This window comes from Vespula vulgaris, chromosome 2 (assembly GCF_905475345.1).
Source record: "Vespula vulgaris chromosome 2, iyVesVulg1.1, whole genome shotgun sequence".
Classification (NCBI taxonomy): domain Eukaryota; kingdom Metazoa; phylum Arthropoda; class Insecta; order Hymenoptera; family Vespidae; genus Vespula; species Vespula vulgaris.
This window is the reverse complement of record NC_066587.1, coordinates 9,464,024-9,481,076: the sequence shown is the minus strand read 5'-3', so window position 1 is coordinate 9,481,076 and position 17,053 is coordinate 9,464,024. Positions and strand designations below refer to the sequence as shown.

Here is a 17,053-nt window from a genome sequence, read left to right as displayed (position 1 = left end):
AAGGTGGATATACAGGGTTTTTCTTTTATTTACTGACAGGAACCGGCAAGAAGTGGCTACCCGTTCGAGCAAGTCCCAGTAGTAACATCGACAGCGGTGGGTCTGTGCATAAATCGGTGGCGCGCGAGATAGAGACAGAGAGTGAGAGAAAGAGAGAAAGTGGGGGGAGCAAAAGAAATAGAGTGAGAGAGAGGGAAGCTCGACGCCCCAGGCGAGGCACAGTCGCGCGTAAGGCCTCACTCGACGAGAGGGTTTCGATCGCGGTAATCGTTTCTCTCGTCGTATCTTCACCTATCAGGACTGTTCGGTACACGTTTAAAAAAAAAAGATACATATATATATTATATATAAAAAGGGAAAGAGAAAGAGAGAAAAAGAGTCAGAAAAAGAGAAAGAGAGTAATGGCGTTTTTGAGAACGGTGCCGCGATGTTGCGCCGGTAAAAAGATTTTGAAAAGCGTGCCACTCCCCGTGGTTGGATTACGCGATCAAAACGTCTCCGCTGCATTGGTGCGACTGATCGAACGTGGATATGCCACTACCGGCAGCGTGCAGCAAGCGGCGTCGGATCAACCGAGACAGATAGATCCGCTTGATTTGAAGTTTAACGACCCAGTTGCTGCCTTCAAGAGCAAGACCACCATGGAGCTCGTAAGAGCGTACGTCGTATATCAAATATGTTCGATTGAGTATCTTGTCGAAAACAACATGAAGGTGAGCATTCATCGAGGTATCCATTTCTATTTCTTTCTTATTCGTGTTCCGTCGGTGAAATCAGACCGGCATCTATGAATTTTTGTTCTCTCTTTTGCTGCCCCTTTCTTCTCTTGCTCTCTCACTTTCCATCTCTCTTTCCTACTACCACCACCCACGTATACGAAATGGCGCAGTTTTACGATCGTCTTTTATGTAATTATCGATATTTGCAAGTTTTGAATCCTGCCGAACGGTTTGCTTTATTGAGTTACTGATTCGAGTTTGAGAGAGTGAGAAAGAGAAGAGAGAGAGAGCAAAGGAGATGGAGAGAGAGGGAGAGAGAGAGCGAGCGAGCGAGCGAGCGAGAGAGAGAGGGAAAGAGAAGTTTGCTTTTTCCTCGTTCGACGGACGAGCCATTCACGTTTCTTCCTTTCTCGTGAAATCTCAGCATGGCGAATGGTATACGAAGGAACAGTTATTTGTCTTCTCGTCGATGATTCTGCGTACCTTATGCAATGATCAATAATTTTCTTTTGATATATTCTCCTTTTTAATTATACTTGCATTATATCGTTTCCCTCTTAGATTTATCGAGAGTAATCGATTTTATAGTCTGCTACGTACTACGTAAGTCACGCCAACTGTCATGGCTGTTCGACGATTGGACGCTACTGAGAGGCTCCTCGTTTTGTTCAACGAGTATGTTTCCAAGTTCTCTTTTTAACATTTTTTTATATTTTTATATAGTTTTTCTCGAAAGACAATCTCGAAATATTATACTTGAAAACAAATTTTTCTTAACGTTATCGAGTATCAAAACTCGACGTTTTGTCGCGTTCAATCGTTTCGCAGTTGATTATATTTATGTATATATTTTTATTACCTGAAGTAATATATATGTCATTGAATTATATTAGAAAACTTAGATTTTCATCTTTTTGTTACTTCTAATTATTATTTTAGAAGTGATAATTATTACAGTTTCCATAGATTGAAAGAAATAATATACGTTAATGCTGAGTTTCTTAAAAGAGAAATGTGAATATAATGACGTGACGGTCAATACAATTATGATTATATATATATATATATATATATATATATATATATGCATAATCTTGTTGATTAGTACATTTCCAAATGTATTTGAATAAAAAATCGAACAAGGTCTTAATTTTGTTGTCTTAAAATTGCAGTCTTTGATCTTGCAATAAAAAGAGGAAAAAAGAAACGAGGTATCCTTGAACAAGATCGAAGTTAAATTTACGTTGAAGGTGCAACAACATTGAAAACATTTTTCTCCCTTTACAAAACGTTAAAAACAGATCATATGCATAGGTTATGATGAATTGTAGGGCCAGTGACCTCCTTCTTAGTAAGCTAAGTTAGCTTCGAATTTCGTATGCTATTTATGCGTTAGTACGACGTGGCACGAGCTGTTATTGATTTTGGTGATGTCGCTTATCGATCGCGTACGCCTTCGTGCCAGCGAATAGTCCGTCCCGAAGGAATTTTCTTTCTCCATCGACGTATGTATGTATGTACTACGTTCTACAAGCTATCGCGATTAAAAATGGCGGAGGTCATGGTGTCGATCGCGACATCTTCAGGCTGGTCGTCGACGTGTAAAAGTATTGTTTTATTTTTATTACTTTATTGTATCGTTCTTTTGAATCATCTATTTTTTCATCGTATAAAAAATTTTGCGTCATGCAATGTCATATGTCTTATCGAATGATTTGCCAGTTACACACACACGAGCGCGCGCACGCGCGCGCGCGTATGATAATTGTTTCAAAATTCTTTAAAACTAATATGCAAACTAACAATAACTTTCGTGTTATTTTAAGAAAGATCTACGAATAGAATGAGGAGAATGAACTTCAGTTTGTATTTGCTGCGTATTCTATCTCATATTTCCGTAAACTTTGAAAAGACTCGTTACGTAACAATCGTTACGTTCCAACTGTGTAACGATCGTAAGTACCTACTATTTGCACGTGCGCTTGTTCGTGTAGACAGGCTCGTCGGTTCTTTGGAATCTGTTGACGACAACGTAAACGTTATTTTATTCTAAACCCCTACACCTTGTAAATAAAGGACTCAAATGTTTCGTATAGAAACGCGAAGAAACCGGTTTTTATTCCATATTTTACGATCATTTAATAGCAGATACGATCATAGTTTTTATATATTTATTGGTGCATTATTTATCCTGTATATTGATTTATCTTATTTATCGTATTTAATTACAAGATAAATTTCTATTAAACGTACGGCAATTTCTTTTCAAACGATCGCCTTTTTCTGCACGATAACTAGTACACACGATTTTTACGAGGAATTATATTGATCGGCACTTGCTCGGTGATATGTTCAAGAATCAGCAGCGTAAGGTCTTAGAACCGCATTTTACGTTCGATAGCTCCTGAACGTGTCTACTTCAAACTTAAGTATCTCTTATTTTTTTTGTCCCTAATATCGATCATCTTCTTCATTTCTCTTTTAATTATTCTACTTTCTTATAAACAATATCATACGTAATTACATATGTTAAATCGATAAAAATTCAATCTCCTATTTAGAGATTACGAAACCATGGACCAATTAGGTCATATGTTGGTAAAGCTCGAAACATTACAAGAACTCCAAGTTTTCTTACTGAAGGATTTTTAACAGCTTTTCCGAAAGGAAAAGAAAAAGAAAAGTTGTTGTTTTGTTCCCTCAGATGTATGTGAGTAAATCAGTATAGATTAAGTCATTCTCACGTAATATCGAAGCTTGAAACGTCGATATTATTATGCGATGTTGAAAAAATTCGAGAGAAATCATCTTTCACTGGCTGATTATGAAAGAGGGAAAGAAAAAAAAAAACTACTTTTACGTCCATATTTTTTTAGCTTTTTAACTTCGTAGTATATATTTACTTAATTATCGTAAGCGACTCGCTGATCACAATCGTTGATCCGATAGGATTCGCTCATGATATTTGGATATAAGATCGTAAAAATCTTTCAAATCATTAAATCATCGTTACGTAAGGATCTTTTTGTAAAAACTTGAGGTGAGATATTTTACAAGTCAACTTTTACTATCGATAATCAAAAAGGTTAACTAGAACGTTCGCATAATCGATAGTTATATCGATTAGAAATTGTCACCGTTACTCTTCATTCGATCGAGTAGCGGGTTACCTAAATCGCATGCCTTGCATTGTGTTCGAGAATATCGATCTTTCAAGGTTATCTTTTTAAGTTCCTTCGTCCTTCGTGTATCTATGAACTTGAGAAGCTTGCATTTTCGTCGATAGGTAATCGATAGTATATCGATAATCAAAAAGGTTAATTAGAACGTTCGCGTAATCAGTAGTTATATCGATTAGAAATTGTTACCGTTACTCTTCATTCAATCGAGTAGCGGGTTACCTAAATCGCATGCCTTGCATTGTGTTCGAGAATATCGATCTCTCAAGGTTATCTTTTTAAGCTCTTTCGTCCTTCGTGTAACTATGAACTTGAGAAGCTTGCAGTTTTGTCGATAGGTAATCGATAGTATATCGATAATCAGAAAGGTTAACTAGAACGTTCGCGTAATCAGTAGTTATATCGATTAGAAATTGTCACCGTTACTCTTCATTCGATCGAGTAGCGGATTACCTAAATCGCATACCTTGCATTGTATTCGAGAATATCGATCTTTCAAGGTTATCTTTTTAAGCTCTTTCGTCCCTCGTGTAACTATGAACTTGAGAAGCTTGCATTTTTGTCGATAGGTAATCGATAGTATATCGATAATCAAAAAGGTTAATTAGAACGTTCGCGTAATCAGTAGTTATATCGTTTAGAAATTGTCACCGTTACTCTTCATTCGATCGAGTAGCGGGTTACCTAAATCGCATGCCTTGCATTGTGTTCGAGAATATCGATCTCTCAAGGTTATCTTTTTAAGCTCCTTCGTCCTTCGTGTATCTACGAACTTGAGAAGCTTGCGTTTTTGTCGATAGGTGGCAGCACCCTTGAAAAAAAGAAGACGAAATTCCGTTCTAACAATCGATCACCGTTCGCTATCGTAGAATACAAAAATTGCCGTCAGGAACCATTTATCGTACCATAGTCGTATAGATAATTAATTTTCGAAACAGTTCTCCAGAAGATATATTATTAACCAAATTTGTAGAAAAGCTTAGCCGTTTTTCGTGATATTTCACATTGACACAACTGATAGAAATCTTGGAAAAATTCAAAAGCGAAAGAGAAAGTAAAGAAATTACTCGTGATAATTTTATCAGGGCCACATATATTCATTTTAGAACTGTAGCGATGTTATAGTAAATCATGAGCCAATTTGGCAAGAAGCTTGGTATGATCGCTGTACCGAATCTCCGAAAACTATTCGACCTATCTTCGTTAGATGCGCGAGGAAGAGCGAAAGAGAAAAGAGTATAGGGACGTGAATTTACTCGGTACGCGAAGAGGACGTAGACTTACTTTGGCTTTCGGATATAAATAAATTAAGGCGAGCAAACGAAAATGTGCGCCCTATAGGACAAAGAGGAGACGCGAGATTCGCGCTTTCTCTTTAAAGAGTAATATTGGTGATCCATGAAGAAAGACGCGAATCCATTTTTTCATGATGATGAGAAAAGAAAAAGTGAGAATGAGAAGTCGGACAGAACACAGGCCGTTGGCTCGAAATGCACGTACGTTAGTACGACCTGCCAGACTACGCTCAGACGACTGCCAGACGTATGACAGAAAGTTGAGTGCGTAGAAGAAAGAATAAGAGAAAAGGAGGGAGGGACGGAGAGAAAGAGAGAGAGAGAGAGTGAGAGGAGGGGGAGAGGGAGAGAGAGAACATAATCCTTCCATGCACGATGTTGATAGTTGAATTGCATTATTGTCACGGCCATCTACAACTACCTATACGGCCATCTTACTCCACGTGCTTGCTCTTTCAAATGTAGCGCCTGAAATATAGCGAATACCATTCGATCGATCGATTCACAAGGCGCCACCTTTGAATCGACTTTATATACATTCTTTCTTTTTTTTTCATTATCATAGTTGATATATTTCTATTTGTGGTTTATTTGGTTGTTTCGGGCTTTTATTGAGATTGTTAAGAATAGAGTTAATTATTTAACTACAGATAAGCGATGCACTTATGTCGATAGCAGTCCGTGGAGTTTGAACCGTTTCCGTGATCAGGATTATTTAATATTTTGAAATACAATGCAGCAACTTATATCGTCGGGTTTGCTTTTTTGGTTCTTTCGAGATATCATCCGTCCTTGTTCGTCTTTGTTTGTTTTTGTGATAGATTACATCTAAAAAACATTGACTGAGTCCACCGCGAAGAAAGGTACGAATGAGTCCGATGTCCTATTCCGATGTCCCACTCCGATTGGTCTGTAAAGACACGTGATAACTATATCCAAGGTCGTCCGGTTGGTTGTCTGACGCCTCTTTAGAGTGAGAGAATCTTTCCGTGCATCACAAAAACGATGATTTTATTTTCCCCTTTCTTCCGCCAAAGAAAAAGAAACGATTCTACGACATTTTTTATGCAAACTCTAAAATTATTTTTATTCTTTTTTTTTTCTTGTTCTTTCAAGAGATCGATCTTGTATAAAGTATATAAACGTTGTGTATACGCTATGTATATACATTTATCGACAAATAATTGCTTAAAACTACGGTAAACATCTATAAGTCTTTGAAAAACATTGCTATCGGCTTGGTGCAAATACGAGACTACCTGTCGGAGAGGAGTATATATGTACTTACTTGCGTTATCATTAACAAGCGAGTCTCGGTATTTGCAATTAACGTCGTTGTAATTCTTTCCTTGTATAGAAGCGGGAGGCGGGAAAGGGCTCGATCAAAAACCACATCGACGTCATTGGTCGACGTCAGGTTTAATGTGTATCGTGAGCAAAATTTATTTATCGTAAGAAATGGTTTGAAATTGTGCTCAACATCGAAGTCTCATCTGTGGGTACAAAATTTAGATGTCGATAAATCGTAATGGAGAAAGCGTGAAGACTGAATGAGTCTTGAGAAAGAAATCGCACTCGTTTATCGTAAAATGGGTGATATTTCGAACTAAAGGGTGTGTTCATAGGATATCTATCAGATGACTTATTAAAGTGCACATAGTTTACCTCGTATTTGCGATACTCGTAGCATACATACATATGTTCGTGGTATAGCTATACAGCTATACGTACGTATAGCTCTGTCTGGCAAGGTGGCTGAATATTGATCCTGGCGAAGAGTTCGTTCGTGGATACGACAGCGTATTACTGGCGAAGAGTCGTTGGCCCCCGATCGTCGGTTCAATTCTCGCAGAACGTGTTCTATGTCGTAGCCTACTATCTTGATACATAGTTACTTATATCTACATACATATATACGGTGCGCTACTTACATTGTGGCTTTAAAGCTCGCTGAAACTTAACCGTATTATTTGTATCGATTTTTAATCATTAACGAGCTCGCGAGAAATGTTTATTAAATAGGATTTACCTTTAAATTTCATCCAAACGTTTAATATTAAACTTAAATACCAATAATTAAGTTAGTCTTTAATTGGTTCTTTAAACGTTTCTCGGGTCAATGATAAATGAAAAATTACATGAATGACAATATCAACGAATTGTCATAAATAAACAATCGTAATGTGTGAAAATAATTGCTTAGATATTTTTAATTGTTTTAATATATGTCTATTGAGCTTTTATTTGTAGTCTATAATTCTCGATGATCGTAGAAGTCTTCGGTCACTGTTCGTCGTTCTCTGTATTTTTATTTTCAATCAGTTTTTTCGTTCAGTTGAGAAAAGGTTGAAATTGATCATGAAATATAACAAAGTATGTGTGTGTGTGTGTGTGTGAGAGAGAGAGAACAAATGTGAAATAGCGCGATGCTATCATCGGCTCGAATCCGACGAATGAATGAGAACAATCAAGTCCGACGAATCCATGTAATTAGTCTGTAATGAACATACCATTCATATTGGTTATCGACACAAGTATTATAATTTGTGTTCGTGAATTAACACTGATTCTAAAAGTCGTCAAATTTTAAATATAAATGTATGAAAAAAATTTGTTTCTCTTTTGACGTATCAATTTACGTTTCAAATTGTGTGAGACGTTTCTGCCCTTCAATCATGGTTTCTCCGATAAATGTGATCTCCCTTGGGATTTTTATTACACTTAGATCTATTTAATTACTTTTACATGGCTCCCTTCTATTGTATTATATGTTTAACACTATACAAATACAGATAATACTTTGTTACATGAACGATAGATAATACAGATATTGATCCTATTGTACTGGATATATATATATATATATATATATATATGTATGTAAGGTACATCGATAGTGTATGCTTCTGCGCTTAAATGAGTGAAAGAGCTCGTAAGTTTCCTTTACGAGGAACACTTGTAAGACTACTATAATAGATTCGTATGTGAAACCCATCGAAATCTAATCGATTAGGAAATGATCGTAATTACGTACGTATCTCTTCTGTCGTTTATTCTATTTCTATGTCCTTTCTAATTATGGTTTCTTTCCATAACGAAGATTATTCTTCCTTTCGTGTGCGCGCGCTCACACACACACGCACAAACCGTGAGTGATGACGTACATGCAAAGAAAAAAGAGAATATATTTGTTATTATTGTCAGAAACATTTGCAAATCATAGAAAATATAAAAAGTCATACAAACAATTGATTATTTATAAAATTCTTTGTAAAAAAAACCAGAATCTCAGAATAGTTCACGCTTCTTCTGTCTAAAATCAATTTTTTTGACATCCGATTTTGTTGACAGTCGTGAATACAAATAATAATGGATAATAAATAATAATATTAATAGATACGTGTTAAATATAATGACTAGACGAATGATAATGAAAGCGACAAATTGATACAATTTTCATAAGTTATACATAACGTATTACAAAGAACACCTGCGTGTTTTTACAAATGATTAAACACCGGTTTTATCGATGTTTGATATTACGATGTGTATAACTAATATCGCACTACGTACGTATGTGTGCGTATATAGATGTCATACGTATGTGGTTACGTATTTATTCTCTGATCTCGTTTACAAATACTTTTTCTTATCGAACGAGCGAGAAAGTATATACGTATCTACGTACTCTCCGCATTAATTTCACAAGCTTTCTCGATTGTTTTAAAAACATAGGAACATTAGGAATGTTGAGTAATTGCATTGAATTTATCTCGAAAGATTTTTACTTAATTACAGTAATTCAGAATAATTGGAAATCGTCCATCCAAGATCCTACTCAAAGGAAGTTTGTTAGATAAGCATGTTATTACGATGTCCGCCGGATATAATGTCTCCTTTTATTTTATTATTTTGCTTCGCCAATCGACTTTTTTGACATCTTTGTAGCTTTTCTGTGGTTTTCCAGACGAAGATTCAACAAGACGAATCGTGCGATAAAGTTTCTTTACGTTACAAACTCATCTCGTAATTTACATTGCCTCTTAAATCTTTTATACACGGAAGTTGATGGTTCATCAAATCATATAAATGGATTTTAAACAATTTAATTTTTAAAAGAGCTTAACAAAGATGGATGATTGATTGATCACAGGGTAATTTGGTTTTATGTTAATTTTTCTCTCTCACTGGCATAATCGTAATGCCAAATTATGAATTGAGTTCCGTGAAATGTAAGTGCATCGTCAGAGTTTAATCATCTCAAGTTTAGACTTTAATATAAGGTGCCCGTATTAGATTAGGTTTATTTACTTAGCGTTATTCCTCGAATGTTCATACGATACTTCAAAGGGATACACATATTTACGTACGCGTTTGCTTATCTATTGTCATTCTGAGATATATTCTTGATGAAAGATATTTTTCTCTTTGGTTTTTCCGTTTCATTCGATCTTTTTTCACGGTTTTCTCGATCTTTTCAGTTTATGAAGCTGGCGGAGAAATTGCTTGGAGAAAAGCTCTTTACGAAAATGATGAAGGCAACGTTTTACGGACACTTTGTAGCCGGTGAGGATGAAGTACAAATCACACCGGTTCTCGACAGGTTACGGCAATTCGGGGTCAAGCCGATTCTGGATTATTCAGTTGAGGAAGATATATCGCAAGAAGAAGCCGAGCGCCGTGAAATACAGTGAGTCGAGTTTACAAAATTTATGAAAGAAATGTTGAAATCTTTTTTCATTTCAATAATTGATAATCGCCGAAATTGAAAATATCAACGAAGCTATAGTCGTAGAAATTGATATAACACAAATTGCGAACATTATAACTTGTCAAAGCTGCATAATAAAATAATCAGAGAAGTTAGATACGATTCGTTATATTAGTAGTTATTCAGAATAATATTCGGCTTTGTTAAAAGGCGATCTCCATTTTTTTAGGGCCTCCGTGTCGGAAGCAGGTGATGAGAAAACAGAGGGACCATTGAAGAAGTATCACGTCGAAAAATCGTTTGCCGATCGTCGTTACAAAGTATCTTCGGCCAGGACATATTTTTACTTAAACGAAGCTTCTTGCGAACGAAATATGGATATTTTCATTAGGTGTCTCGAGGCTGTTGCCGGTGAGCTACAGAAGATTTCTAAGCTCAAAAATATAAGAAAATTCGTACGGATATTCCGAAAGTATTCTCTTGGCAAAATCGAGAGTTGTCATTCAGCTGTAATCGTTGCTACGACAGCGATTACGCATGTCATTCATTTAAACTTGCTTTCTGCTTATAGGCAGAGGAAGGAAGTAGCTTGTGTACATGCATGTGTATATCCGCTTTTGCATATTTGTCTGGACGTTTATCCTATTACGTATGAGTTTTTTCGTTTTTGTTTTTTAACGTATACATGAGACTACACATGTCACTTATGAATGTATTATACACGTTACGTTATTTACGCGCCACGTGATGTGCCTTCGAAGTTTATTACTTGAAACGTCGATCGTTTGAAACGGAAAGACTATGAGGAAATTAGGATGGATGAAGGGAGGAATATGGGGGAGGGGGAGGGGGAATAGAGAGTACAACAGATCTCATTTTAAGTGAAATCAATCCCTTCGTGTGTATTCGTAATAATCATAATTTATCATTTTAAGTAATCAAAGACTTAAATAATCAAATAAATAATTTTATAGCTCTTGATTCTCCAAATATATATATTTCTGTAAGAAAATTTTGTTGATTATTGATAGTGGCTGAGAAAGTTGTTCGAACAAATCAGAGAATCGCATCTTACAAAAAGATGTATCAAGGATATCGCGGACTATATCAATTATTATCTCAACAAATCGAGCACTTATAAACAAATAAAGAAAGAAATTTTGTATAATACATATGTATATTAAAAATAACAAAGCATGTGATATATTTAATTTGGAGGAAAAATTATATATATTAGACGCAAAAATAATTAATTTCAGATGAGAAGAATACGACATAGAAACTCGAAATTTTGTGAGTCCGCGAGCACGCTATAAATACCATACCGCAAGTGGACCTTGCCGGACTCTAGTTACTCTCCAGCCAAAGATGTGATATAACATTCGTCCGAATAGTCTTCGGTAGAAATATTTGACCGATGATAAATGAATAATTACCATTCTTAATGATTGCTCATTTATTCTTTCTCTTTCTTCATTTTCTTTATTTTGATTGTTATCCAACTCTCGCTTTTGTAGCTTTCTTTGCGAAGAAACAGATAGATCGTAGTATGTTTCGATTTGAGCAAAAATTTCGTCTATCAGAATTAGTCGCAATCTTTTTTGTTTATATATATCATTTTCGAAGAGATATCGTGGAATATTATGAATGCCATTAAATGATTACGAACGCATTAGATTGGAAGGAGATTGAGATATCTCACGAGTCTGTTAATATATACTTTGATTCAAGTCCTAATAAGAGGATAAGGAACAATGGCTGCTAAAGTTCATCTTAATCTAATCTCTTTACTTAATTCTTTTCCCGCTCTTCTGTATTATGTCATTATGTGCACGCTATATATACATGGAATTTATTTCCAATTATATTAAGAACTATGGTATGATGTTATGCATTGATTAACAAAATGTGTACGTATTTAAAAAAATTGTGAAAAGCATGCCATTTGAACGATTCTATTATGCCTTGCACAAGAAAAGAAGTAACTCAAAGCAGAGAGTAATTTTAGGCTAATATCTTTGCAGGTACTTCTATGGGCGCCGGAATCACGGCTGTTAAATTGACAGCACTTGGTCGTCCACAGCTTTTGGTTCGTAGCTCTTTTTATCATTAGTCATTGTATTTCCTTTTCGAGGCTATATGCATAATTTCTCATTATTTTAAGCATTCATGTTTTAAATACTCGACAAATCTCTTTATTTCTTGTCTTTTTATTTAAGCTTCAACTATCTGAAGTGATCATGCGAGCGCGACAGTACATGTCGGACGTCGTGGGTGGTGAGGGTGCCGTTTTGGCTCACCATGCGAAACCCGATGATTTTAAGAAAAAGTTCGAAGAGGCTCACGTGATGGATGCGGCACCGGTACAAAAGTTCCTTGAAAAGATTCAATCTGATAAAGAAGGGTATCGTCTTCAAATCTTTTCATATTGTTCATATCATTCAACTCGTATTTTTCTAAACCTAAATATTTGCTATATACGAAAAATTTCCCGGCCGTTTTCGTATGTATGTTTTCATGAATAAATTTATAAAGGTTTTTTTTCCCCTGCATTTAAATGTAGGAGAATATTTAATTACAAAGAATATAAAAGTCATTTGACACTCGGAGGGGAGAGTCTGAACAGAAACAACCGAGGCCGACATATCAGCCGGTGTCAGTTTTCGTATAATAACAAAGGATCGATTGCCGATTGATAGTACAGGGATTAAATTATTATATTTGTTTTAAAAGATACGAACAATTTTTTGATCTTAAAATTAACGAAATTTTTGAACGAAATTTTTCACGACAATAGATAAAAAATCCTACATAAAACCACCGTGTATGTACAAAAGCAAGATTTTCAGAAAGAGAAACATTTCCTTCAAAATAAGACGGTTTTTATTCATTTTACTTAAAAGTGCAAAGAAATTTTTATCTAATAATAAATCAAAATAATAATTACTGAGCGGGACAGTATTTGCTAGGCAGACATATTCACTCACCATGTTTTAGGTTTAGAAATACGAAAAATAGAAAATACGCTCAGATATCTGCATACCGTTTCATTATACGAAAAGAAAGAAGAATAAAAAAGATATATAAAGATGAAAATGAAAAAGAAAAAGGAGAAAAAGGGAAAAAATGCTGCTAAAAAACGAGCAACAGTTTGAAAAACTCTGATGTATTGATAGTTCAATTATTTCTTGTACATCTTCACACATTGCGGACCAGTAGTTTTATTGCTAGCTTTGCTCAGTGGCCAGCTATGTTTTTGGCGAATGAATACAAAACAGCTTTTATGTAAATTTTAAAGCCATTAATAACTTTTAATTCTATATGAACTTGTAACTTCAACGAATGCGTTTTCCGTTACATTGCTCCACTCTAAATGATAACAACCCAAATACGAGAATTCTCGTAATTGGTCACAAGCTCTAGAACAGAAAACATGAGAATTTTTGTGATCCGTCCGCAATATGTTCAAACAGGAGTGGGCAACCGATGGCTCGCGGGTCGCGTGTATTTCTCCTACTTGTTTGTTCCGGCAAAGTGAGAGGAAAGGACACTCGCTATTTGACATCGCCGTGTTTCGTGAACTGCACGGCTTTTGTTTCTGTCTATTTATGGATTCTCGATTGGAATCGTGGTTAGTGAACTTAAGTAGTGGGGGAATGGATCGATTAATGAGTTAAAATCGCGTGGCTCGCGGCGAAGAAGTTGTTCACCCCTATTTTAGGATAAACATCCCGTTGCTAGATGTAAACGTAACATAGCAAAGACATAATGTGGATTCCTTCGTAGTGTGATTCACTTATTCCCTTGGAGCGGAATTCTGGACGAAAACTACGAATTGAGCGAAACATTTCAAGTTCCCGACATAAAGACTGGAAAGATGGTGAGACTTATGTCACAACTGACGTCGAAAGAAGAGGAGATGTTTAGGAATATGATCAGACGACTAAATAATCTTGTTGCGGTACGTATAGAAGCAAAAACTAAGAGGAAAAAAGGAAGGTAAAAAAATTCACTCAATGAGAAATTGAAATATTTTCAACAGGCTGCCGACAAACTGAATGTACGTATTATGATAGACGCGGAGCAAACATATTTCCAGCCGGCAATCTCAAGACTAACGTTGGAAATGATGCGCAAGTACAATACAGATAAGGTAAAGCTCTATTTAGAAAACATAATATGTTATCAATCCGCAAATTTTCAGTGAATCATTTCTCAATCCCAAATGGTCTACTTCATAGGCCGTGGTGTTCAATACGTACCAGACATATCTGCAGGAAGCTTATAACGAGGTAAAAACGGATCTAGAACAGGCAGAACGTCAAAATTTTTATTTTGGCGCGAAAATCGTACGGGGTGCTTATATCGAACAGGTACGATGAGTTTATAGATGTATTTCGTTCCGAAACTCGTACTTATCTTATTATCTTTAAAATGTTCGAAATATAATTGCAATGAAATGTCAAGATATAGTTAGATTTTAATCGTGTAGTTATCTCTGATTCATATAATGTATCGTTATTCGGGTAATCACGATAATTACGATAGGAAAGAGCAAGAGCCGCTGCTATGGGTTATCCGGATCCAACGAATCCTTCGTTCGAAGCAACTACCGAGTCTTATCACAAAACGCTGATGGAGTGTTTGAGGCGGATGAAGCAGTATAAAGATAAGGGCGAAGACCCTAAGAAGATAGGTATTATGGTTGCCTCGCACAACGAAGACACCGTACGTTTTGCTATCGAGAAGTACGTTGTGACCTTTCTGTTATTCGCATATAACGTGATCACTTATCTATTTTTTAATGTCGTCAATAACGAATCATTTTCTTTCTTTCTAGAATGAAGGAAATCGGAATCTCGCCAGAAGATAAAGTTATCTGCTTTGGTCAATTATTAGGAATGTGTGATTATATAACGTTTCCGTTAGGTAGGATAATATATAATCGTATTCGACCTTGAAGTAAATATCGTCAAGGAAAAGACTGGATGCCAAATGATCGTCTTGTTTCAGGTCAATCTGGTTATTCGGCATTTAAATATATTCCTTATGGACCAGTGAAGGAGGTATTACCGTATCTTTCTCGACGTGCACAAGAAAATAGGGGTATAATGAAGAAAATTAGGAAGGAGAAACAATTGCTGTTGAGTGAAATAACGAGACGCTTAGTGAGAGGACAAATATTCTACAAACCTAAGGGCAATTACACTCCGGTCTGAGTATTTCGTCCTAATTAGTACAGAGATATACTCTATCAAATTCAAGTAGTGATTGTAAATTATTGAATCTCCAAGACCTTTAATGGCACTTCGAATCGAGATAATTGAAATAACCTGGTAAAACTTGTGGTATTAAGAGCGATGCGCGAGTGTGTATGCGTGTGTGTATGTAGCCAGAAAAGCAGGTAGTGTTTTCCTTACGTAAAATTGCTTATGTGTGCCCTCAATAAGCGCAATTTGCTCGATATTGCACTATTCGGCGTAGAGTTATATGCGTTATTATAGTTTTACCCGCATTGCGAAAAGCTACCAGCTACTGTGCTATGGTTATTACTGACGCGATCGAAAGCCTATCGAATGCCCATTTTCAAGTATTGCAACTTCGTAGTTTGCCGTTATATCCAAGATATCCAGATTATATTTTTCTCTTTTGAAATATCGGTTGTTAATTTATACTCGATGAAACATAATTGTAACACTAAGTCTTGAACAGTGATGAAATCGTAGAAAGGAAGCGATTAAAGTGCCCTCGAGCAAAGAGACCCCACGCTGATGTGTCATCTTTTAATGTTTTTATATTTTTGAGAATCCTAGTATTTTATGATTATATATATATATGATATGATATTGTATATATATATATATATAATACTTATATTTAATTTATAATTATATACATATATATAATATACGTACAGAATGTATCGTTCGTTTAAAAGGTCGAATCATACTATCTGTGTTACGTATTTTATATATATATATATAATAGAATATAAATCAATATAAATATTATATATATATATGCATATATGTATTTATTTATGTCGGTATTCCGTTAAAGTGTTACGTGAAGTTAGCTCATGTGTACTCAACAAACTGTTTTTTATAAATTATAACGGCATTTTATTTGGATTTAATAAATTAACGCAATTAAGTGTACATAGCACGGATGATGGTAGTTGTGTTAATCTTGCGGGTCAGACGCGAATAGTCATGTTCCATGCTTGCGCGTAGTTACCAAAAGATAGCCTCGTTTTCATGCGATATTATCAAAGTGACAATGTGAATAAGGAATTAATTATTACATATTCAGAGATTCCGTTCTACGAATTGAAAAATCCAAACGAAAGATATTATTGCAGTTGAGATGTTATGGTTGTATTCCTCGTAAAAATTGTAATGTACATAAAGGATGGGAAAGGAAAGGGAAGACGGTGGGAGTGAAGGTTTTAACGGCATGAAAATTAGAAGAGTGGAAAAAGTGGCTCTGAGTTTCGATGATCGTACGTACGTTGATATTTACGTTGTGTCAATCGGTAAAGTGCGATTCATACGAGTCGAGATTTTACATGGAAAAAAAAGATTTACACAACAAAGGCGCGTAAGATTTTGTCCCTTTTACCGATGAGAGAGTCACTTTTTCTTTTACGTACATTAATTACACGCGTTGAGATATAATATTATAAGGTATATCGTTGGACCGAAACAAGCGAGATCGAAAGTTTCGAGAAAGATAGACTGTTTTCTTGTAATTTCACATTCATAGAGCTGATAAATCATCTATCGTTTTTTGCCTCGTTTGAATTCAGTGTAATGTCTGCGTTATCATCGGTACGTAGAAGAAGAAGAAGAAGAAGAAGAAGAAGAAGAAGAAGAAGAACAAGAAAAAGAAGAGATGCAAGAGTAAGGTTTAATGGCATGTAACGTGCATATATGTATAGAAATGGCTCTATGTCTCGAGAGGAAAAATAAAAGTGAACAATTAAAGATTTTTAAATGCAAGAAATGAGATCATACGACATACCTGCTCTTGTTTTCAAAAATCGTCATTTGCGATGAGAAAAAAATCTTCACGATTCGCGTTTAACTTTTCAGTATTGTTAATTTTACGTTGCATTAAAGTATATTAATACTAAAAATCCTACGCAGC

The 17,053-nt window shown here is 35.5% G+C and overlaps 1 protein-coding gene across 1 annotated transcript; it reads left to right on the top strand.

The window, feature by feature from the left end:
- Positions 1-98: 98 nt before the first annotated feature.
- On the top strand, positions 99-16,900 carry LOC127061437 (proline dehydrogenase 1, mitochondrial). The gene is made up of 11 exons (XM_050988292.1): positions 99-713; positions 9,675-9,883; positions 10,134-10,315; positions 11,929-11,993; positions 12,124-12,308; positions 13,691-13,865; positions 13,947-14,057; positions 14,146-14,277; positions 14,453-14,652; positions 14,745-14,833; positions 14,918-16,900. Exons 1-11 carry the CDS (start codon positions 402-404, stop codon positions 15,121-15,123), a joined length of 1,866 nt encoding a protein of 621 aa, XP_050844249.1. The 5' UTR covers positions 99-401; the 3' UTR covers positions 15,124-16,900.
- Positions 16,901-17,053: the final 153 nt, after the last annotated feature.

What these genes read in the sequence shown, in the direction of transcription:
- LOC127061437 (XM_050988292.1), top strand. Translation starts at nt 402, where the DNA reads ATGGCGTTTTTGAGAACGGTGCCGCGATGTTGCGCCGGTAAAAAGATT. An exon ending in TTGTCGAAAACAACATGAAG is followed by an intron (nt 714 to 9,674) that starts GTGAGCATTCAT and finishes CGATCTTTTCAG; the next exon opens with TTTATGAAGCTGGCGGAGAA. An exon ending in TTGGTCGTCCACAGCTTTTG is followed by an intron (nt 11,994 to 12,123) that starts GTTCGTAGCTCT and finishes TTTTTATTTAAG; the next exon opens with CTTCAACTATCTGAAGTGAT.